This window comes from Anomaloglossus baeobatrachus, chromosome 1, assembly GCF_048569485.1.
Source record: "Anomaloglossus baeobatrachus isolate aAnoBae1 chromosome 1, aAnoBae1.hap1, whole genome shotgun sequence".
NCBI classification, from domain to species: Eukaryota; Metazoa; Chordata; class Amphibia; order Anura; family Aromobatidae; genus Anomaloglossus; species Anomaloglossus baeobatrachus.
In genome coordinates this window covers 60,469,293-60,493,220 of record NC_134353.1, presented here as the reverse complement: position 1 = coordinate 60,493,220, position 23,928 = coordinate 60,469,293, and the positions used below count along the sequence as shown (strand labels likewise).

At 52.1% G+C, this 23,928-nt stretch overlaps 1 protein-coding gene across 1 annotated transcript in view; it reads right to left on the bottom strand.

Annotated features, from left to right (window-relative positions):
- The window catches only part of TACC3 (transforming acidic coiled-coil containing protein 3), a 94,118-nt gene that overhangs the window by 48,930 nt on the left and 21,260 nt on the right, over positions 1-23,928 (bottom strand). Inside the window, exons 6-9 of the mRNA XM_075346805.1 lie at positions 7,835-8,021; positions 7,690-7,748; positions 7,409-7,533; positions 7,224-7,332 (exon numbers count right to left, since the gene is read on the bottom strand). Coding sequence (XP_075202920.1) covers positions 7,224-7,332; positions 7,409-7,533; positions 7,690-7,748; positions 7,835-8,021 — 480 coding nt within the window. The remainder of the gene's footprint in view (positions 1-7,223; positions 7,333-7,408; positions 7,534-7,689; positions 7,749-7,834; positions 8,022-23,928) is intronic.

Below are 23,928 nucleotides of genomic sequence, written 5' to 3'. Positions count from 1 at the left end.
AGAAAAAGAATTTACGGTAAGTAACAAAATTCTCTTTTATCGTTCCTTTGGGAGACCCAGACCATGGGACGTTCCAAAGCTGTCCCTGGGTGGGAATAAACAAAAAAAAGTAAGAAGTAGGCGGAGCCTAACTTCACAAGTGGGCGACAGCCGCCTGAAGGATGCGTCTGCCCAAGCTCGCATCTGCCGAAGCATGAGCATGCACTTTGTAGTGCTTCGAAAAGGTATGCAGGCTAGTCCAAGTCGCAGCCTGACAGACTTGCTGAGCCGTAGCCTGGTGCCTAAAAGCCCAAGAGGCACCAACAGCTCTGGTCGAGTGTGCCTTGATCCCCGGCGGGGGAGGCACCTGAGTACTCTGGTAGGCGTCCGAAATGGTCGATGTAATCCAACGGGCCAAGGTCGGCTTAGAAGCAGAGAGACCCTTGCGCCGCCCTGTGGTTAGCACAAAAAGAGAGGTGCACCGCCTAAGCGCAGCGAGACACAAATCTGGAGAGCACGCACCAGATCTAGAGTATGCAGCGCTTTCTCAAAGCGATGAACAGGGGCCGGACAGAAGGCAGGCAAGGAAATATCCTGGTTAAGGTGGAAGGGAGAGACCACCTTAGGAAGAAAGTCCGGGGTCGGACGGAGAACTACCTTGTCTTGGTGAAAAACCAAAAAAGGTGACTGAGGAGAGCGCAGCCAAATCAGAAACTCTCCTGAGAGAAGTTATGGCAACTAGAAAGGCCACCTTTTGAGAAAGACGATACAAAGAAACCTCCCTAAGGGGCTCGAAAGGGGGTTTCTGCAATACCGTGAGGACCAAGTTAAGGTCCCAGGGATCCAAGGGCCGCCGATAAGGCGGAATGATGTGAGACGCACCTTGCATGAAGGTGCGGACCTGAGCCAGCCGGGCGAGACGCCGCGGGAACAGCACTGAGAGAGCTGAGACTTGTCCCTTGAGAGAGTTGAGGGACAGTCCTAGCTGCAGACCAGACTGTAAAAAAGACAGAAGGGTCGGCAACGAGAATGGCCAAGGAGAATGGCCGGAAGAGCGACACCAGGACAGGAAAATTTTCCAAGTCCTGTGATAGATCTTGACGGAGGAAGACTTACGGGCCCGAGTCATAGTGGAGATGACTTCAGGAGGAATACCAGAAGCCGTCAAAATCCAGGACTCAAGAGCCACGCCGTCAATTTGAGTGCCGCAGAATTCGGGCGGAAAAACGGACCTTGCGAGAGCAGGTCTGGACGGTCCGGAAGATGTGCAATGAGGATGACTCGACGGCCCTCCATTCTGATCTTGCGCAGGACTCTGGGCAAGAGAGCTAGAGGGGGAAACACGTAGGACAGACGAAACTGAGACCAGTCTTGAACCAGAGCGTCCGCAGCAAAGGCCTGAGGATCGTGGGAGCGAGCCACGTAAACCGGAACCTTGTTGTGACGGGATACCATTAGGTCCACGTCCGGAGTGCCCCACTTGCGGCAGATTGACTGAAACACTGCCGGGTGCAGGGACCACTCGCCACTGTCCACGGATTGACGGCTGAGATATCTGCCTCCCAGTTTTCTACGCCAGGGATGTGGACTGCGGATATGGTGGACTTTGAGTCCTCCGCCCATTGAAGAATGCGTTGGACCGCCAACATTGCCAGGCGGCTGCGTGTCCCGCCTTGGTGATTGATGTAGGCAACCGCTGTCGCGTTGTCTGACTGGACTCGAATGTGCCTGCCCGCCAATAGGTGGTGAAAGGCTAGGAGAGCTAGAAGCACAGCTCTGGTTTCCAGCACATTGATTGAAAGGGCTGACTCGGACGGAGTCCAAGTGCCCTGTGCTCTGTGGTGGAGATGTACTGCTCCCCAGCCAGATAGGCTGGCATCTGTGGTGAGAATCACCCAGGACGGAGTCAGGAAGGAGCGCCCTTGGGACAGGGAGAGGGGTCGAAGCCACCACTGAAGAGAGCTTCTGGTCCGTGGCGACAGAGCCACTAACCTCTGTAAGGAGGAAGGCCGCTTGTCCCAACAGCGGAGAATGTCCAGCTGCAGAGGACGCAGATGGAACTGGGCAAAGGGAACCGCCTCCATGGAGGCCACCATTTGACCCAGCACCTGCATCAGGCGTCTGAGGGAATAACGGCGGGGCCTCAGGAGAGAGCGCACCGCTAGCCGGAGAGACTGCTGTTTGATTAAGGGCAACTTCACAAGTGCCGACAAAGTCTCGAACTGCATCCCTAGGTACGTGAGACTCTGGGTCGGAGTCAGAGTGGATTTGGGAAGATTGACAATCCACCCGAATTGGGCTAGGGTGGCGAGAGTGAGCGAAACACTCCGCTGACAGTCTGCGCTGGATGTACCCTTGACCAGAAGGTCGTCCAGATAAGGAAGCACTGCTAACCCCTGGAGGTGCAGGACCGCAATCACTGCCGCCATGACCTTGGTGAATACCAGAGGGGCCATGGCTAACCCGAAGGGGAGAGCCACGAATTGGAAATGATCCTCTATCGCAAAACGTAACCAACGCTGATGTGACACATGCAGATAGGCATCTCTGATGTCGATGGACGCCAGGAACTGCCCTTGGGTCATAGAGGCAATGACTGATCGCAGAGACTCCATGCGAAAATGCCGCACCCGGACATGCTTGTTGAGAAGCTTTAGATCCAGGATGGGCCGGAAGGTACCGTCCTTTTTTGGAACTAGGAAGAGATTTGAGTAAAAACCTCTGAACCGTTCCTGAGCGGGAACTGGGACAATCACTCCGTTTGCCTGCAAGGACGCCACGGCCTGCGAGAAGGTGGCGGCCTTGGAGCAGGGGGGAGTTGAGAGAAAAAAAAATCTGTTTGGAGGGCTGGAAGAGAATTCTATCCTGTAGCCGTGAGATATGATGTCTCTCACCCACTGATCGGAGACTTGCTTTAACCAAGCGTCGCCAAAGTGGGAGAGCCTGCCACCGACTAAGGACGTGGCTGGAGCGGGCCGAGAGTCATGAGGAAGCTGCCTTGGTGGCAGAACCTCCTGCGGTCTTCTGCGGACGCGCTTTTGGGCGCCAGTTGGATTCTGATCCTTGGCTGAGTTAGCGGACGAGGCGGAAGGCTTAGAGGATGACCAGTTGGAGGAACGAAACCTCAATTGATTCCTACCCTGGGCGGGTTTCCTGGTCTTTGTTTGTGGCATGGAAGTACTCTTCCCGCCAGTAGCTTCTTTAATGATTTCATCCAGCTGTTCACCAAACAGCCATGAACCAGCAAAAGGGAGCCCAGCAAGAAACTTCTTGGAAGAAGCATCTGCCTTCCACTCTCGAAGCCACAAAATCCTGCGGATAACAAGAGAATTGGCTGAAGCCACCGCAGTGCGGTGAGCAGCCTCTAGCATGGCAGACATGGCATAAGATGAAAAAGCTGAAGCCTGAGCAGTTAAGGTAACCATCTCAGGCATAGATTCCCTGGTGAGGGAATGAATCTCCTCTAGAGAAGCAGAGATGGCTTTGAGAGCCCACACTGCTGCAAAAGTCGGGGAAAACGAGGCCCCCGCAGCTTCATACACAGATTTGGCCAGAAGGTCAATCTGACAGTCAGGGGAATCCTTAAGTGAGGTGCCGTCAGCCACAGACACAACAGTCCGGGCTGAGAGCCTAGACACCGGAGGGTCTACCTTTGGGGAGTGAGACCACTCCTTGACCACCTCAGGTGGAAATGGAAACCAGTCATCAGAACCACGCTTTGGAAAGTTTGTCAGGGCAGGCCCTGGGTTTGGTCACAGCGGTCTGAAAACTGGAGTGGTTAAAGAACACTCTTTGCTCTCTTAGGCGAGGTAAACTGATGTTTCTCTGCCAAAGAGTTGCTCCTCTGACACTGGCGGATTGAGATCCAGCACAGAATTAATAGAAGCAATCAAATCACTAAGATCTGAGTCACCCTCAGAGAAATCGATGGGATACATAGCCTCCGAGTGCCCAGTGAGGGCATCCTCCTCATCTTGAGAGTCAGCTCTTGAGACAGAGCCGTGGGATGGGGAGCGGGAGGAAACCCTGCGCCTTCTCTTAGAAGGACGGGGTCTGGGATCAGATGATGAATCCTCCGTGAGCTCCGATGGACAGAGGTCAGAGGATAGGAGTCCTCTGTCAAGAGTATTAGAGGCACCCTGTGAGGGAGGCTGATGCATATTCATTAAAGTCCTGGACAAAAGTCCCATGGACTCAGCAAATGACTGGGATATGGACCTAGAAAAGGACTCTACCCAGGCCGGGGGTTCAGTCACAGGTGCAGCAGCAGCCTGAGAGACCACTGGGGGTGAGACTGGCAAGTTAGAGCAGACATCACAATGTGGATAGGTGCTCGGCTCAGGCAGCAGGAGCTTACATGCAGTGCATGTAGAATAAAGCTTTGGAGCCTTGCTCCTTATGTGAGACATGCTGCTGGAGTGGGGGCTTTGCAGAGAATGAACCCCAGGGAGAATATACAGAGGTCCACAACCGGAGACCGGCTGTGGCTTACCAGACCGCTGAGCGCGGTGTTGTGTGCCCTCCAGATCCCGAAGCCTGGTCCCCCAGTCGCAGCACCTCAGCAGAGATGCAGAATGTCCCAGAGCAGAGTGAACTCTGCCTGAGAAGAGGGTGTTCCTATAAAAGAGCGGGAACTGGAGGGCTATAGAGACCTGCAGGGAAGGAGGGATGCCCCAGCAATGGGGAGTGTCTCTCCCCTGTGTAGAACGGCCGCCGGGAGGAGCCGAACCTGTCCCTCTGCATGAGTGACATGCGAGGGCAGGAAAATAAATTTAGGCCCTGGCTTCGCCGGAGGCCTAGTTTCAAGTGGCGAGGCCGACAAGCAGTCACCATCGGCGCGGTTCTCAGGCAAAAGCTAGAGAACCCGCCGGAAAAGTTAAAACAATCACATACAGCATACTCTCCTCTTACAATAAAGAACCGGGACCCCCAACATAAACGTCTCAGGTACTTAGCTGCTGAGACGCAGGGCCATGTCCCTGGGGATGAGTGCTCCGGTCCAACAGAATCCTCAAGGGGCTGTGGATGGAGACCGGACTCCTGCCAGGCATGGAGACCGTGCTGGCTCCCACTTCAAGCCAGAGCCAAGAAGGGATGGTGAAGGAGCGCGGCATGTAAGGCTGCAGCCTTGTAAATCAACCTTAACACCGCCGACACAGTGGGGTGAGAAGGGACATGCCGGGAGTCCAGATATGGACCCGCTTTTCTTCAAACTCTTTCCAAAAGTCAAACAAATCAGATGAGAATGCATGTGTGGATGTATGCCTCCTGACACAAAGCAATAAACTGGCTAGGACTGGCCACCAGAGGGTGTAAAGGCTCAGAGGGAGGAGCTACACTTTTAAGTGTAGTACTTTGTGTGTCCTCCGGAGGCAGAAGCTAAACACCCATGGTCTGGGTCTTCCAAAGGAACGATAAAGAAATATATCATTTTAGATTTTTTTTAATTACATATATTTACCGTATTTTTCGTTTTAGAAGACGCACCGAATTATAAGATGCACCCAAAATTTAGAGCTAAAGTAAAAAAAAAAAATATATATATAAAAATAAAAATGGGGTCCGTCTTATACTCCGGTGTTGTCTTACTGGAGGAGGGCAGCAGGGGTGGCTGTAACAGGAGGCAGAGGTTGTGCTGGCAGCCGCAGCGGTGGCTCAGTAGTGGCAGCAGCGGCGTGTCAGAAGTGGTGCAGGCCGGTGCGGTGAGTGTCCCAGTCTGTCCGCGGTCCCGGTTGAAGTGATGGCGCCTGGAGCGGTGCATGTGCAGATGGAGCTCTCATCCAAGAGCTCCATCTGCGCATGCGCTGACTCCCGGCGCCATCATTTGAAACTGGGCCTGCGGACACTAGGACACCTGCTGCACAGCCACCTGCCCGCACAGAATGGGAGCCAGCAGGCCGCCCACCTGTACAGAGAGGCAACCGGCCTCCAGGAGAGAAGCAGCCAGCACCGACAGGCACCTGGCCACCCGCACGCCGCACAGACAGCCCCCCCCCCCCCTCCCTCCGGTAAGCTATATTCTGATTTTAAAACGCACCCCTCATTTTCCTCCCAAATTTTTGGGAGGAATAGTGAGTCTTATAATCCGAAAAATACGGTACTTACAGCTTTCAGTCAGTGCGGCTAACAGTCACTGCTCAGTACACGCCCCTGCATTTTGATTGACAGCCAGTTCTGTAGTGCATCTCTGCATAATGAACAATCAAAATGTAGAAACGCGCTTACAGCCAGTACAGCACGGAGGTCTGTTAGCGGTGACTGAAGCCAATCTGGGCACAACCCCATGACTGAAAGCTGGCGGCTCGTGGGAAGAAAGTAGTTTATTTTCTCCCAGTCGCTGCATTTTTTTTTCTTTTAGTAAAGAGGCCAGGAAGCATTTTAACGCTATTTAACTGCTTATTAATAGAAGTTTTCTGATTAGAATGATTCCATTTAAATAGGTTTCCAGGCTTCATATCTTGATGATCTATCCTTAGGCCATCAGATCGGGTACCAAGATCTAGAGACTCCACCAATCTGTTTAAAAGGGTTTTTGCTCCCCCCATCTGAGAGCAGCATAATGTAGAGGCAGAGACGCCGATTCCAGCGATGTGTCACTTACTGACCTGTTTGCTGTCATTTTCTCTGCTGCAGATCTAGCAGATATACAGAGCTCATGCACATTCTGGACTACCTGCAGCAGGCCAAGTAGTCCTGTAATGATAATCTACTGCTGATTAATCCGTGATTTTTTAAAAGCTACACTAGGAGCCAAGTAGGTGACATCACTGGAATCAGGATCTCTGCCCCTTCTCGGATTAGGTGGCAAAACCCTGGTAGACAGATTCCTTTAAATCCAGAATAGTTCCATATACTGTAGTCAATCCCCGGTACTGCTGAGATCACATTCACTTCAATAGGAGCAGAGCTGCAGGAATGATCACTGTCCAGTGTATGGTGCTGCAGTGTTTCGGCTCCGACCACTTAACACTAGAAGTCCCGGAAATTTCAAGCTCCATAGGGTTCCAATGGTAGAAATGTTAAATGACCCCTCTCTGGGACTTCTAGTGTTAATATCTGGCAGAGCTAATCGTTGTGGTACCGAACCCTACCCTATTGGATATAGATGATTTGTCCCAAGGAAAGATAGATAATGTCTGAGATGGGTATAACTTTAAAGTCAGCAACAAACTTGTTTAACAGGACTGAAGCCGGCGTCCCCCACCTGCAGGCAATGTAAAGGAAAGTGTCACCATGTTACTTACGGAGATGTTAAAGGTCCCCAGGAGGTCGAGTCCTTTAGGCTTTTCCTCATTTTCAAGGCACAGAGTCAGAGGAAATGACGGTTCAGGGAAATCTCCGAAGAGCTCGGTCCTGAAAATGCAGAACAACGTTACAGGACAGCCTCGCCTTAGAGGACGACCACCACTATCAGGCATGGCCCACTTACCGGCTAGGCGGTGCCACATCGCACGCGATGGCTGGGCCGGCAGCCCCAGACTTCTTGGGCGACTCTCTGAGCAGAGGATCGAATTTCAGGAACAGGGACTGTTTTCGGAGAGCAGATTCTTTGAACTACGAAAAACAAAAGACCAGGGGGGGGGTTGGGGTGGAAGACTTCTAGTAAATTCCTAAAGTCCCATATGTCAGGGAAGACAGACAATAGACGGGGCAGGTGGTAAATAATTCACAGAGGATAGGAACGGAGATGTGACAGTAGAGGAGACTTACTAAGGAGGAGCCGAAGTTCTCCAAATAGTCAATCTCTATCGGCTGGTCAAAGCCTTTGACTGTAAGGAAACCAAGACAAGAGCAGTTACCACCTGAGACAAAGCAAAAAACCTGCGCATGTCCACAGAGCGACCGCGCTCCTTACCCTCAATGGCGGCCTTGAAATCATCCACGAGACTGAGGTCCATCTGAATGGCGGCTCCGAAATCTGGATCCGCTAATCCCATAGTAGCGGGCAAAGCGCTATACTCTGGAATCACAGATGGCGTCAAGGGCTCTTCAGTTTGTGTAGTTGGGATTTCCTCATTCACCATCTTCACAGCACCTTCAACCTGAGGAGGGAACACGTGAAAATGTTAGAACCTAGATGATTACAATCCCACCAGGGATATTTTTAAATTTTTTACTTCAAGTTGTAGTTTGAAATGACAAAAAAAAAAAAAAAAAATATAAATATAATATAATATACTGTATTTTATTTGTATAATAAATAAAAAAAGATTGTGTGTGTGTGTGTGTGTGTGTGTGTGTGTGTGTGTGTGTGTGTGTGTGTGTGTGTGTGTGTACATACACACACACACAAATACACAATTGTATTTGTATTATATATTATACATACGGTAAATATATAATAGAAGTATTATATATTATAGTATATATAATTACATTATTATATACAAGATATATAATACATAGATATACAATACAAGATATTTAAAGAAGGGAATTTTGTTTACTTACCGTAAATTCCTTTTCTTCTAGCTCCAATTGGGAGACCCAGACAATTGGGTGTATAGCTTCTGCCTCCGGAGGCCACACAAAGTATTACACTAAAAGTGTAAAGCCCCTCCCCTTCTGCCTATACACCCCCCGTGCATCACGGGCTCCTCAGTTTTGGTGCAAAAGCAGGAAGGAGGAAACCTATAAATTGGTCTAAAGTAAATTCAATCCGAAGGAAGTTCGGAAAACTGAAAACCATTCAACATGAACAACATGTGTACACAAAGAACAACAGCCCGAAGGGAACAGGGGCGGGTGCTGGGTCTCCCAATTGGAGCTAGAAGAAAAGGAATTTACGGTAAGTAAACAAAATTCCCTTCTTTGTCGCTCCATTGGGAGACCCAGACAATTGGGACGTCCAAAAGCAGTCCCTGGGTGGGTAAATAATACCTCATAAGAGCCGTAACGGCTCCGTCCTACAGGTGTGCAACCGCCGCCTGAAGGACTCGCCTACCTAGGCTGGCATCTGCCGAAGCATAGGTATGGACCTGATAGTGTTTCGTGAAAGTGTGCAGGCTCGACAAGGTAGCTGCCTGACACACCTGCTGAGCCGTAGCCTGGTGCCGCAAGGCCCAGGACGCTCCCACAGCCCTGGTAGAATGGGCCTTCAGCCCTGAGGGAACCGGAAGCCCCGAGGAACGATAAGCTTCGAGAATTGGTTCCTTGATCCACCTAGCCAGGGTTGATTTGGAAGCTTGTGTCCCTTTACGCTGGCCAGCGACAAGGACAAAGAGTGCATCGGAGCGGCGCAGAGGCGCCGTACGGGAAATGTAGAATCTGAGTGCTCTCACCAGATCTAACAAGTGCAAGTCCTTTTCACATTGGTGAACTGGATGAGGACAAAAAGAGGGTAAGGAGATATCCTGATTGAGATGAAAGGGGGATACCACCTTAGGGAGAAATTCCGGAACCGGACGCAGAACCACCTTGTCCTGGTGAAACACCAGGAAAGGGGCTTTGCATGACAACGCTGCTAGCTCAGACACTCTCCGAAGTGAAGTGACTGCTACTAGGAAAACCACTTTCTGCGAAAGGCGTGCGAGAGAAATATCTCTCATTGGCTCGAACGGTGGTTTCTGAAGAACCATCAGCACCCTGTTCAGATCCCAGGGTTCTAACGGGCGCTTGTAAGGAGGGACGATGTGACAAACCCCCTGCAGGAAAGTGCGTACCTGTGGAAGTCTGGCCAGGCGCTTCTGAAAAAACACAGAAAGCGCAGAGACTTGTCCCTTAAGGGAGCCGAGTGACAAACCCTTTTCCAATCCGGATTGAAGAAAGGACAGAAAAGTGGGCAAAGCAAATGGCCAGGGAGAAAAACCCTGAGCAGAGCACCACGACAGGAATATTTTCCACGTCCTGTGGTAGATCTTGGCGGACGTTGGTTTCCTAGCCTGTCTCATAGTGGCAATGACCTCTTGAGATAACCCTGAAGACGCTAGGATCCAGGACTCAATGGCCACACAGTCAGGTTGAGGGCCGCAGAATTCAGATGGAAAAACGGCCCTTGAGACAGCAAGTCTGGTCGGTCTGGTAGTGCCCACGGTTGGCCGACCGTGAGATGCCACAGATCCGGGTACCACGACCTCAGCCAGTCTGGAGCGACGAGGATGGCGCGGCGGCAGTCGGCCCTGATCTTGCGTAACACTCTGGGCAACAGTGCCAGCGGAGGAAACACATAAGGGAGTTGAAACTGCGACCAATCCTGAACTAAGGCGTCTGCCGCCAGAGCTCTGTGATCGTGAGATCGTGCCATGAATGCCGTGACCTTGTTGTTGTGCCGGGACGCCATTAGGTCGACGTCCGGCATCCCCCAGCGGCAACAGATCTCCTGAAACACGTCCGGGTGAAGGGACCATTCCCCTGCGTCCATGCCCTGGCGACTGAGAAAGTCTGCTTCCCAGTTTTCCACGCCCGGGATGTGAACTGCGGAGATGGTGGAGGCCGTGGCTTCCACCCACATCAAAATCCGCCGGACTTCCTGGAAGGCTTGCCGACTGCGTGTTCCCCCTTGGTGGTTGATGTAAGCCACCGCTGTGGAGTTGTCCGACTGAATTCGGATCTGCTTGCCTTCCAGCCACTGCTGGAACGCTTTTAGGGCAAGATACACTGCCCTGATCTCCAGAACATTGATCTGGAGTTTGGACTCTTGCTGAGTCCACGTACCCTGGGCCCTGTGGTGGAGAAAAACTGCTCCCCACCCTGACAGACTCGCGTCCGTCGTGACCACCGCCCAGGATGGGGGTAGGAAGGATTTCCCCTTCGATAATGAAGTGGGAAGAAGCCACCACCGAAGGGAAGCTTTGGTTGCCTGAGAGAGAGAGACGTTCCTGTCGAGGGACGTCGGCTTCCTGTCCCATTTGCGTATGATGTCCCATTGAAGAGGACGCAGGTGAAACTGCGCGAAAGGAACTGCCTCCATTGCTGCTACCATCTTCCCTAGGAAGTGCATGAGGCGCCTCAGGGGATGAGACTGGCCTTGAAGGAGAGATTGTACCCCTGTCTGTAGTGAACGCTGTTTGTTCAGCGGAAGCTTCACTATCGCTGAGAGAGTATGAAACTCCATGCCAAGATATGTCAGTGATTGGGCCGGTGTCAGATTTGACTTTGGAAAATTGATGATCCACCCGAAACTCTGGAGAGTATCCAGAGTAGCGTCAAGGCTGTGTTGGCATGCCTCTTGAGAGGGTGCCTTGACCAGCAGATCGTCTAAGTAAGGGATCACCGAATGACCCCGAGAGTGGAGGACCGCAACTACTGTAGCCATGACCTTGGTGAAAACCCGTGGGGCTGTCGCCAGGCCGAACGGCAGTGCCGCGAACTGAAGGTGTTCGTCTCCTATGGCGAAGCGCAGGAAGCGCTGATGCTCTGGAGCAATCGGTACGTGGAGATAAGCATCTTTGATATCGATCGATGCAAGGAAATCTCCATGGGACATTGAGGCGATGACGGAGCGGAGGGATTCCATCCGGAACCGCCTGGTCTTTACATGTTTGTTGAGCAGTTTTAGGTCCAGGACAGGACGGAAAGACCCGTCCTTCTTTGGAACCACAAACAGGTTGGAGTAAAAACCGTGACCCTGTTGCTGAAGAGGAACTGGGACCACCACTCCTTCCGCCTTCAGAGTGCCCACCGCCTGCAGAAGAGCATCGGCTCGCTCGGGAGGCGGGGGATGTTCTGAAGAATCGAGTCGGAGGACGAGAGCTGAACTCTATCCTGTAACCGTGAGACAGGATGTCTCTCACCCAACGGTCTTTTACCTGTGGCAGCCAGGTGTCGCAAAAGCGGGAGAGCCTGCCACCGACCGAGGATGCGGTGTGAGGAGGCCGTAAGTCATGAGGAAGCCGCCTTGGTAGTGGCACCTCCGGCGGTCTTTTTTGGGCGTGACTTAGACCGCCATGAATCGGAGTTCCTCTGATCCTTCTGAGGCCTTTTGGACGAGGAGAATTGGGACCTGCCCGCACCCCGAAAGGACCGAAACCTCGACTGTCCCCTCCTCTGTTGGGGAATGTTTGGTTTGGCCTGGGGTAAGGATGTTTCCTTTCCCTTGGATTGTTTGATGATTTCATCCAATCTCTCAAACAAGCGGTCGCCAGAAAATGGCAAACCGGTTAAGCACTTTTTGGAAGCCGAATCTGCCTTCCATTCCCGTAGCCACAAGGCCCTGCGCATTGCCACCGAATTGTCGGCTGCAACCGCCGTACGGCTCGCAGAGTCCAGGATAGCATTAATAGCGTAGGACGCAAATGCCGACGTTTGGGAGGTTATGGACGCCACTTGCGGCGCAGACGTACGTGTGAGTGCGTCAATTTGCGCCTGACCAGCTGAGATAGTTTGGAGTGCCCATACGGCTGCGAATGCTGGAGCAAAAGACGCGCCGATAGCTTCATAGATGGATTTCAACCAGAGCTCCATCTGTCTGTCAGTGGCATCCTTGAGTGAAGCCCCATCTTCAACTGCAACTATGGATCTAGCCGCCAGTCTGGAGATTGGAGGATCCACCTTGGGACACGGAGTCCAGCCCTTGACCACGTCAGGGGGGGAAGGGATAACGCGTATCCTTAAGGCGCTTGGAAAAACGCTGATCTGGACAAACTCGGTGTTTCTGGACTGCCTCTCTGAAGTCAGAGTGGTCCAGAAACATACTCGTTGTACGCTTGGGAAACCTGAAACGGAATTTCTCCTGCTGAGAGGCTGACTCCTCTACTGGAGGAGCTGAGGGAGAAATATCCAGCATTTGATGTATGGACGCGATAAGATCATTCACTATGGCGTCCCCATCAGGAGTATCAAGGTTGAGAGCGGCCTCAGGATCAGAATCCTGATCAGCTACCTCCGCTTCATCATACAGAGAGTCCTCTCGCTGAGACCCTGAACAATGTGATGATGTCGAGGGGATTTCCCAGCGAGCTCGCTTAGGCGGTCTGGGGCTGCGGTCCGTGTCAGAGACCTCACCCTGAGATCTATGAGACACCCCGGGAGAACATTGTTGCTCCAACTGAGGGGGACCAGGGTGCAATGATTCCACAGTGCCCATGGACTGAGATACCGGTCTGGACTGCAAGGCTTCTAATATCTTAGCCATAGTCTCAGAAAGTCTATCAGTAAAAACTGCAAACTCCGTCCCTGTCACCTGGACAGTGGTAGCAGGTGGTTCCACCTGGGCCACCCTTAGCAGAGGCTCCGGCTGAGTAAGTGCTACAGGGGCCGAACATTGCACACAATGAGGGTCAGTGGAACCTGCCGGTAGTGGAGCCGTACATGCGGCGCAGGCAGCATAGTAAGCCTGTGCTGTGGCACCCTTGCTTCTTGTGGACGACATGCTGTTGTCTCCTCTGAGCAATCCAGGAGGGTATATAGCCAAAAAAAAATCAACCGTGCACCATACAGTGTAAAGTATAGCCTATACACATATAATCTATAAGTACACTTCTGCACTAGTGGGGCCAGCACCGCAGGTGCTGCTTACCGCCCGCTGAAAGCGGTTGTGTGGTCACCAGAATCCCTGCCTGGGTCTCTCCGAGCCTGTCTCCCCTCTCCAGCGTCAGAAGAGCTGACAGGAATGGCTGCTGGCGTCCTGAGGAGAGGAGGGGGCCGTGGGCGTGCCCTAGAAAGTGCGGGAAACTGGTGCCCCACTGTGCACAGTGAGGGGGGTGGAGTATGCAAAGCATGTTCCAGCCCTCAGTGCTGACTCCTGTACAGCGTCCCGCCCTTCCCCTGACTGGCAGGCCTGGGGGCGGGAAAGAATGAGACTAGGCCGGAAAAGCCGGGGACTAAAGTTATAAGCGCGGCCGGCGTATAAGCCCGGTCGGCGCGGTAGTCCCCGGCGCACTAACAGTCCCAGCCGCGCCGCAGTGTAAAAATGGCAGCGGCGGTCAGCGCGGTAGTCCCCAGAAAACTAACACACCCAGCCACGCTGCAGTGTGTGATGGCACAAGCGCGGTCAGCGCTGCGGTCCCCGGCGCACTAACACACCCAGCAATGCTGGAGTGTTTCTGTGCGCGGTCCCCACGGGGACACAGAGTACCTCAAAGTAGCAGGGCCTTGTCCCTGACGATACTCGGCTCCTTATCCAGCAGAGTCCCCGGGAGCTGTGGATGGAGCACGGTCTCAGTGCCTGGAGACCGATCAGGTTCCCACTTCACCCAGAGCCCTAAAGGGGATGGGGAAGGAAAACAGAATGTGGGCTCCAGCTTCCGTACCCGCAATGGATACCTCAACCTTAACAACACCGCCGACAAGAGTGGGGTGAGAAGGGAGCATGCTGGGGGCCCTGTTATGGGCCCTCTTTTCTTCCATCCGACATAGTCAGCAGCTGCTGCTGACTAAGCTGTGGAGCTATGCGTGCATGTCTGCCTCCTTCGCACAAAGCATAAAAACTGAGGAGCCCGTGGGAGCACGGGGGGTGTATAGGCAGAAGGGGAGGGGCTTTACACTTTTAGTGTAATACTTTGTGTGGCCTCCGGAGGCATAGCCTATACACCCCAATTGTCTGGGTCTCCCAATGGAGTGACAAAGAAAAGGAATTTACGGTAAGTAAACAAAATTCCCTTCTTTGTCGCTCCATTGGGAGACCCAGACAATTGGGACGTCCAAAAGCAGTCACTGGGTGGGTAAAATAATACCTCGTAATAAAGCCGTAAAACGGCCCCTTCCTACAGGTGGGCAACCGCCGCCTGAAGGACTCGCCTACCTAGGCTGGCATCTGCCGAAGCATAGGTATGCACCTGATAGTGTTTCGTGAAAGTGTGCAGGCTCGACCAGGTAGCCGCCTGACACACCTGCTGAGCCGTAGCCTGGTGCCGCAAAGCCCAGGACGCACCCATGGCTCTGGTAGAATGGGCCTTCAGCCCTGAGGGAACCGGAAGCCCAGAAAAACGGTAGGCTTCGAGAATTGGTTCCTTGATCCACCGAGCCAGGGTTGATTTGGAAGCCTGTGACCCTTTACGCTGGCCAGCGACAAGGACAAAGAGTGCATCCGAGCGGCGCAGGGGCGCCGTATGAGAAATGTAGAGTCTGAGTGCTCTCACCAGATCTAACAAGTGCAAATCCTTTTCACATTGGTGAACTGGATGAGGACAAAAAGAAGGTAAGGAGATATCCTGATTGAGATGAAAGGGGGATACCACCTTAGGGAGAAATTCCGGAACCGGACGCAGTACCACCTTGTCCTGGTGAAACACCAGGAAAGGGGCTTTGCATGACAGCGCTGCTAGCTCAGACACTCTCCGAAGTGATGTGACTGCTACTAGGAAGACCACTTTCTGCGAAAGGCGTGAAAGAGAAATATCCTTCATTGGCTCGAAAGGTGGTTTCTGAAGAGCCATCAGCACCCTGTTCAGATCCCAGGGTTCTAACGGACGCTTGTAAGGAGGGACTATGTGACAAACCCCCTGCAGGAACGTGCGTACCTGTGGAAGTCTGGCTAGGCGCTTCTGGAAAAACACAGAGAGCGCTGAGACTTGTCCCTTAAGGGAGCCGAGCGACAAACCCTTTTCCAATCCGGATTGAAGGAAAGAAAGAAAAGTGGGCAAGGCAAATGGCCAGGGAGTAAAACCCTGATCAGAGCACCAGGATAAGAATATCCTCCACGTCTTTTGGTAGATCTTGGCGGACGTTGGTTTCCTGGCCTGTCTCATAGTGGCAATGAGCTCTTGAGATAACCCTGAAGACGCTAGGATCCAGGACTCAATGGCCACACAGTCAGGTTGAGGGCCGCAGAATTCAGATGGAAAAACGGCCCTTGAGACAGCAAGTCTGGTCGGTCTGGTAGTGCCCACGGTTGGCCCACCGTGAGATGCCACAGATCCGGGTACCACGACCTCCTCGGCCAGTCTGGAGCGACGAGGATGGCGCGGCGGCAGTCGGACCTGATCTTGCGTAACACTCTGGGCAACAGTGCCAGAGGAGGAAACACATAAGGGAGTTGAAACTGCGACCAATCCTGAACTAATGCGTCTGCCGCCAGAGCTCTGTGATCTTGAGACCGTGCCATGAATGCCGGGACCTTGTTGTTGTGCCGGGACGCCATTAGGTCGACGTCCGGCATCCCCCAGCGGCAACAGATCTCTTGAAACACGTCCGGGTGAAGGGACCATTCCCCTGCGTCCATGCCCTGGCGACTGAGAAAGTCTGCTTCCCAGTTTTCTACGCCCGGGATGTGAACTGCGGATATGGTGGAGGCTGTGGCTTCCACCCACAGCAGAATCCGTCGGACTTCCTGGAAGGCTTGCCGACTGCGTGTTCCGCCTTGGTGGTTGATGTATGCCACCGCGGTGGAGTTGTCCGACTGAATTCGGATCTGCTTGCCTTCCAGCCACGGCTGGAACGCCTTTAGGGCAAGATACACTGCCCTTATCTCCAGAACATTGATCTGAAGGGAGGACTCTGGCTGAGTCCAGGTACCCTGAGCCCTGTGGTGGAGAAAGACTGCTCCCCACCCTGACAGACTCGCGTCCGTCGTGACCACCGCCCAGGATGGGGGTAGGAAGGATTTCCCCTTCGACAATGAAGTGGGAAGAAGCCACCACCGAAGGGAGGCTTTGGCTGCCTGAGAAAGGGAGACGTTCCTGTCGAGGGAAGTCGACTTCCTGTCCCATTTGCGGAGAATGTCCCATTGAAGTGGACGCAGATGAAACTGCGCAAAAGGAACTGCCTCCATTGCTGCCACAATCTTCCCTAGGAAGTGCATGAGGCGCCTCAAGGGGTGTGACTGGCCTTGAAGGAGAGATTGCACCCCTGTCTGTAGTGAACGCTGTTTGTCCAGCTGAAGCTTCACTATCGCTGAGAGAGTATGAAACTCCATGCCAAGATATGTCAGTGATTGGGCCGGTGTCAGATTTGACTTTGGAAAATTGATGATCCACCCGAATCTCTGGAGAGTCTCCAGAGCAATGTTCAGGCTGTGTTGGCATGCCACCCGAGAGGGTGCCTTGACAAGCAGATCGTCTAAGTAAGGGATCACCGAGTGTCCCTGAGAGTGTAGGACTGCTACCACTGTTGCCATGACCTTGGTGAAGACCCGTGGGGCTGTCGCCAGGCCGAAAGGCAGTGCCACGAACTGAAGGTGTTCGTCCCCTATGGCGAAACGCAGGAAGCGCTGATGCTCTGGTGCAATCAGTACGTGGAGATAAGCATCTTTGATGTCGATTGATGCTAGGAAATCTCCTTGGGACATTGAGGCGATGACGGAGCGGAGCGATTCCATCCGGAACCGCCTGGTTTTTACGTGTTTGTTGAGCAGTTTTAGGTCCACAACAGGACGGAAAGATCCGTCCTTTGGCACCACAAACAAGTTGGAGTAAAAACCGTGACCCTGTTGCTGAAGAGGAACAGGGATCACCACTCCTTCTGCCTTCAGAGTGCACACCGCCTGAAGAAGAGCATCGGCTCTCTCGGGGGGCGGAGATGTTCTGAAGAATCGAGTCAGAGGATGAGAGCTAAACTCTATCCTGTAACCGTGAGACAGAATGTCTCTCACCCAACGGTCTTGTACCTGTGGCAGCCAGGCGTCGCAAAAGCGGGAGAGCCTGCCACCGACCGAGGATGCGGTGTGAAGAGGCCGAAAGTCATGAGGAGGCCGCTTTGGGAGCGGTTCCTCCGGCGGTCTTTTTAGGACGTGACTTAGACCGCCATGAATCGGAGTTCCTCTGACCCTTCTGTGGCCTGTTGGACGAGGAGAATTGAGACCTGCCCGAGGGCCGAAAGGACTGAAATCTCGATTGTACCTTCCGTTGTTGAGGTCTGTTTGGTTTGGACTGGGGTAAGGATGAGTCCTTTCCCTTGGATTGTTTAATGATTTCATCCAATCGCTCACCAAACAGGCGGTCGCCAGAAAATGGCAAACCGGTTAAGAACTTTTTGGAAGCAGAGTCTGCATTCCATTCACGTAGCCACATGGCCCTGCGGACTGCCACCGAATTGGCGGATGCTACCGCCGTACGGCTCGCAGAGTCCAGGACAGCATTAATGGCGTAGGACGCAAACGCCGACGCCTGAGAGGTTAAGGACACCACCTGCGGAGCAGAGGCACGTGTGACAAGCTGAGATAGCTTGGAGTGCCCATACGGCTGCGAATGCCGGAGCAAAGGACGCGCCGATAGCTTCATAGATGGATTTCAACCAGAGCTCCATCTGCCTGTCAGTGGCATCTTTGAGTGAAGCCCCATCTTCCACTGCAACTATGGATCTAGCCGCCAGTCTGGAGACTGGAGGATCCACCTTGGGACACTGAGCCCAACCCTTGACAACGTCAGGGGGGAAGGGATAACGTGTGTCCTTAAGGCGCTTAGAAAAGCGCTTATCTGGACAAGCTCGGTGTTTCTGGACTGCCTCTCTGAAGTCGGAGTGATCCAGAAACGTACTCATTGTACGCTTGGGAAACCTAAAACGGAATTTCTCCTGCTGAGAAGCTGACTCCTCAATTGGAGGAGCTGGGGGAGAAAGATCCAACACCTGATTGATGGACGCTATAAGGTTATTCACTATGGCGTCTCCTTCAGGTGTATCTAGGTTGAGAGCGGCCTCAGGATCAGAATCCTGATCTGCCACCTCCGCTTCATCCTCTAGAGAGTCCTCCTGCTGAGACCCCGAACAGTGTGATGAAGTCTAGGGAATTTCCCAGCGAGCCCGCTTAGGCGGTCTGGGACTGCGGTCCGTGTCAGAGACCTCACCTTGGGACCCATGAGTCACCCCAGGAGCACTTTGCTGCTCCAACCGAGGGGGGCCTGGGGTCAATGATTCAACAGTGCCCGGGGCCTGTGTTACCGGCCTGGACTGCAAGGCTTCTAGTATCTTAGCAGACCATTTATCCATACTCTAAGCAAGTTTGTCAGCGAAGACTGCAAACTCCGTCCCTGTCACCTGGACAGTGGTAGCAGGTGGTTCCACTTGGGCCACCAGTGGCAGAGGCTCCGGCTGAGTAAGTGCCACAGGGGCCGAGCATTGCACACAATGAGGGTAGGTGGAACCTGCCGGTAGCATAGCCGCACATGAGGTACAGGTTGCAAAGTAAGCCTGTGCTTTGGCACCCTTGCTTTTTTGCGGACGACATGCTGTTGTCTCCTCTGAGTACAATCCGGGAGGGTATATAGCCAAAAACCAACAGTGCGACCGTACAGAGTAAATGTATAGCAATATATATATATATATATATATATATATATATATATATATATATATATACATATACATACATACACATATATATACACATATATATACACATATATATACACATACACACACTTCGGCACCCAGGGGGGCCAGCACCTAGAAACAGGTGCTGCTTACCGACCGCCCAAAGCGGTTGTGTGACCACCAGATTCCCTGCCTGGGCCTCCCAGAGCAGTGTTGTCTCTCCTCTCCAGCTTCAGAAGTGCTGACCGGAATGGCTGCCGGCGTTCTGTGAGGAGGAGGGGGCCGTGGGCATGCCCTAGAAAGTGCGGGAATCTGGTGCCCCACGGTGCTCAGTGAGGGGGGGGGAGGAGGATACAAAGTATGCTCCAGCCCTCAGCGCTGACGTCCAGTGCAGCGTCCCGCCCTTCCACTGACTGGCAGGCCCGGGGGCGGGAGTATGCGGTACTAGGCCGCAGAAGCCGGGGACTAAAGTTATAAGCGTGGCCGGCAAACAAGCGCGGCCAGCGCGGTAGTCCTCGGCGCACTAACACACCCAGCAGTGCTGCAGCATGTATGACACAAGCGCTCCATGCGCAGTCCCCAAGGGGACACAGTAACTCACAGTAGCAGGGCCTTGTCCCTGACGATACCCGGCTCCTGTCCAGCAGATTCCCCAGGGGCTGCGGAGGTAGCACGGTCCCAGGCCTGGAGACAGATTAGGATCCCACTTCACCCAGAGCCCTTAAGGGATGGGGAAGGAAAACAGCATGTGGCTCCTGCCTATGTACCCGCAATGGGTACCTCAACCTTAACAGCACCGCCGACCAGAGTGGGGTGAGAAGGGAGCATGCTGGGGGCCCTATATGGGCCCTCTTGTCTTCCATCCGATATAGTCAGCAGCTGCTGCTGACTAAATTGTGGAGCTATGCGTGCATGTGTGCCTCCTTCGCACAAAGCATAAAAACTGAGGAGCCCGTGATGAACGGGGGGGGGGGGGGGGGGGTGTATAGGCAGAAGGGGAGGGGCTTTACACTTTTAAGTGTAATACTTTGTGTGGCCTCCGGAGGCAGAAGCTATACACCCAATTGTCTGGGTCTCCCAATGGAGCGACAAAGAAATATACACACACAAACACACACCTATCTACACAAAAAAAAATTCTCTTTATGTAGAAAGTTCTATATTGCCTTCATAAACTGAAGCAATTGATATCAAGTGAGTTTATTTTCTAATTGGAGAGAAAAAAAAAATTATATTATATTATAAATATATACATATATAAACACACACACACACTTTGTAATCAGTCATCAGCATTACAAATTTTGCACAGTTTGGCTGCTTCTCCAGCTTTGATGTGGTCTGTGGTCATAAATTCAGAAAAAGAAGTCTGTTGAAACAGTGCCAAACTTCCTGTCATTTACAGCGAGCTCACTGACTGATTCTCAGTTACTCCTTTCTGTAATCAGCAATAGACCATGCAAAACAGACTATAAAAATAAAAAAGTCTGCAAAGTTTAACAAAACCCGACAATTTTTTGAAAGAAAAAAAAAAAAAAAAAATAATTTTGCTGACTTCTAAAATAGAAGCCGCAGCAATTGGAGCCAGCTCCAGTCAGTACTGGTAGAGGCAGGTGGGTGCTGGCTGTAACACAGCCAGCATATGCCCTGTGTGGGGTTGCCTTAGCTCCCAAGAACCCTCCACACACCCGCACATGTACATCACATATCAGGTAAGTTCTAAGTGGGTGATCAGGTTCTTTGATTGCCAACTACTCAATAGAACCACTGCACCATCCCTGGAACCAGTCATTATGGTCAAGAAAAGCAGCTGCTACCCTTTGCTGGGTTGAGCTTGGAATTAGTCTCCTTCGCCCTCTGGAAGCTGACAATGTAGCCCATTCATATATAATGTTATAGATAGGATAGCCCGGTTTTTTTTTGCTTTATAAGACGCACTTTTGTTCCCCCAAATTTTGGGGGAAAGTAGGGGGTGCGTCTTATAATCCGAATATACAGATTATATACTGCAGGGTCCAGGGGAGGTGGGGGCAGCTCTGGAGCGGTGCTGGGGGCTGAGAGAGACTGATAGAGGCTGGTGAAGGTTGCAGCGGGAGATCTCCTGCTCCCGCTCATATAATATGCACTGCCGCTGTCCATCACTATGGTGCTGAAACTGCACCACGGTGACAGGCTGGGGGAGCAGCACATATATGTGCCTGCACCCCCCTTTGATGGCACATGCCTGCCCCCCCCTCCCCGTGTTAGATATGGCCCCCATGCTGCTGCCCATAGTAAAATAAAAAAAAAAAAAAAAAAAAACTCTTTACTTACCTCCTCCAGCGTGTCTCCCTCCTGCCGCTGTGATCATGCACGCAGAGATCATGTCACTCTGCTGTGCCGATCACATGACCGGCACAGAGAACCAGGAAGTGCAGATCAGCATAATTGAGGGAGACACGAGGGAGCACAGTGCTGGAGAAGGTAAGGAAAGAGTTTATTTTACTATAAGCAGCAGCATGGGGGCCATATCAAACACAGGGGGGCCGTATCCAGATTAAGGGGGCTAATTTTAGGATGGGGGGCTATAAGGGACATATACCCTATATGATTTGTTAGACGGACACTGGCATTATAAGACGGACCCCATTAAAAAAAAAATTCCCTTTTCCTTCACCAAATTTGGGGGTGCGTCTTATAATCAGGTGCGTCTTATAAAGCGAAAAATACGATAGAGAGATTGTCTGTCTGTCTGTCTTGCTCCAAAATGGTGTCCTTACGGTGACAAAGCTGATTGGCCGCTGGGCTCGCCATGGCCCTGCCCCCCCACACGGATTGGCCTCTCGCCCCGGCGCTCTGCAGGCCCCGCCCCCTCACGCAATGCACGCTCGCTCTGGCCCAACTGACACGGAGCTCCGACTCCCAGGTGAGTACACACACATCACACTCACTCTCACACACACCTCACACATCACATCCACACACTCAACATCCTGGGATATCGCTTGCTTCTACACAGGCTCCGTCAGGATCCCAGCAGCGCCAGACAACCTTGCGATGCTGGGATCTTGACGGAGGCCGTGAACGCAGGTAACCATTATATACATCGGGTAACTAAGGTCCCTTGGTTACCCGATGTGTATCATAGTTACCAGTGTACACCGGCTCCCGGTACACATGTGCAGGGAGCCGGCATTATACTCCTCTCCCCCCAGGACTACTCCTCCTATTACAGTCCTCCTAGTATACTCCTCTCTGAGTATAATAGGAGAACAATTATAGCGATGGGGATGTAGCACGATGGGGATGTAGCACGATGGGGATGTAGCACGATGGGGATGTAGCACGATGGGGATGTAGCACGATGGGGATGTAGCACGATGGGGATGTAGCACGATGGGGATGTAGCACGATGGGGAGTGCGCAGCACGGGGGATGTAGCACGATGGAGAGTGCGCAGCATGGGGGATGTAGCACGATGGACAGTGCGCAGCATGGGGGATGTAGCACGATGGGGAGTGCGCAGCATGGGGGATGTAGCACGATTGGGAGTGCGCAGCATGGGGGGTGCACACCTCCCCCCAACACACACACACACACACACACACACACACACACACACACACACAGGGAACCACAAACACCGCCATACAGACACCCACACAGACAACGCTGCGCGCACACACACACACACACACACACACACACACACACCCACCCACCCAAACACCGCGGCATACATAAATATACGCACATACCGCACAACACACACATTGCACAAAACATACCTCCCCCAAAACACACCACACCCACACAAAGCGACAGACACACAGCGCTCCACAAACACCGCTCTCACCCCCCGCCACACCCAGAACATGTACAGCCCCTACACAAACACTTTGTAACTACACACAACAACATCTATATATATCTATATCTATAACAAAAATCATACATGAACTACACAATACGTAAATTCTAGAATACCCGATGCGTAGAATCGGGCCACCACATATATACACACACATATATATTCTCTTTTCCTGAGTCTTCTCAGCCTTTCGCTATGCTACTTTAGAGGCTCTTTTTCCAGTTTTTTTTCCTGCCCCAATCATTATGGGCCTTAATGACCAAAACAAACATACAATGCTTGAGCTTTTGTTTCACATTTGCTGATCAAATTCTTAGAACTCTACCAAATAGTTTACATGGAACTAGTTAGGGTGCTGATGCATGCCGAGCTCCATGCACTGTACACAGGTGCACAAACAATGAAAACAGGGCACCATGAAGCCTCGCCTCTACAGAGCAGCATTATTTTGCTAGATTTCATTCCCTTATAGATCCTCGAGGGCAACAGAGACTGTGTGGATGATGTCATCCACACGGAGCAAGACTGAGGATGGTGCCAGATCAAGGCCAGAGATGCCCATCTGACCGGACCACCCCAAAGGAGAGTATAAAGAGGTCTTTTATATATTCTGCAGATCGGCTTGCGGATTTGTATACAGGGGATGACCCATTTAAGAGGCCTCAAATAGGGAATGGGAAATATGAAGACTTCTTCAAACTGAATCCATTGCAAACTTTTGCTTTAACCCCTTTTGTTTTTTGCTCCCCTTCTTCCGAGAGCAGTGATTTAATTTTCTGTCAATCTTGCCATATAAGGGCTTATTGTTAGCAGGGATAGTTGTACTTTTGAATTAAACTATTAGTATTACCATATAGTGCACTGGTAAACTGGGAAGACAAAAAAAAAAAAAAAAAAATTGAAGTGCGGTGAAATTGCAAGAAAGTGCAATGGCTCAATTGTTTCGTGGGTATTTTATTGCCTGTGATCACTAT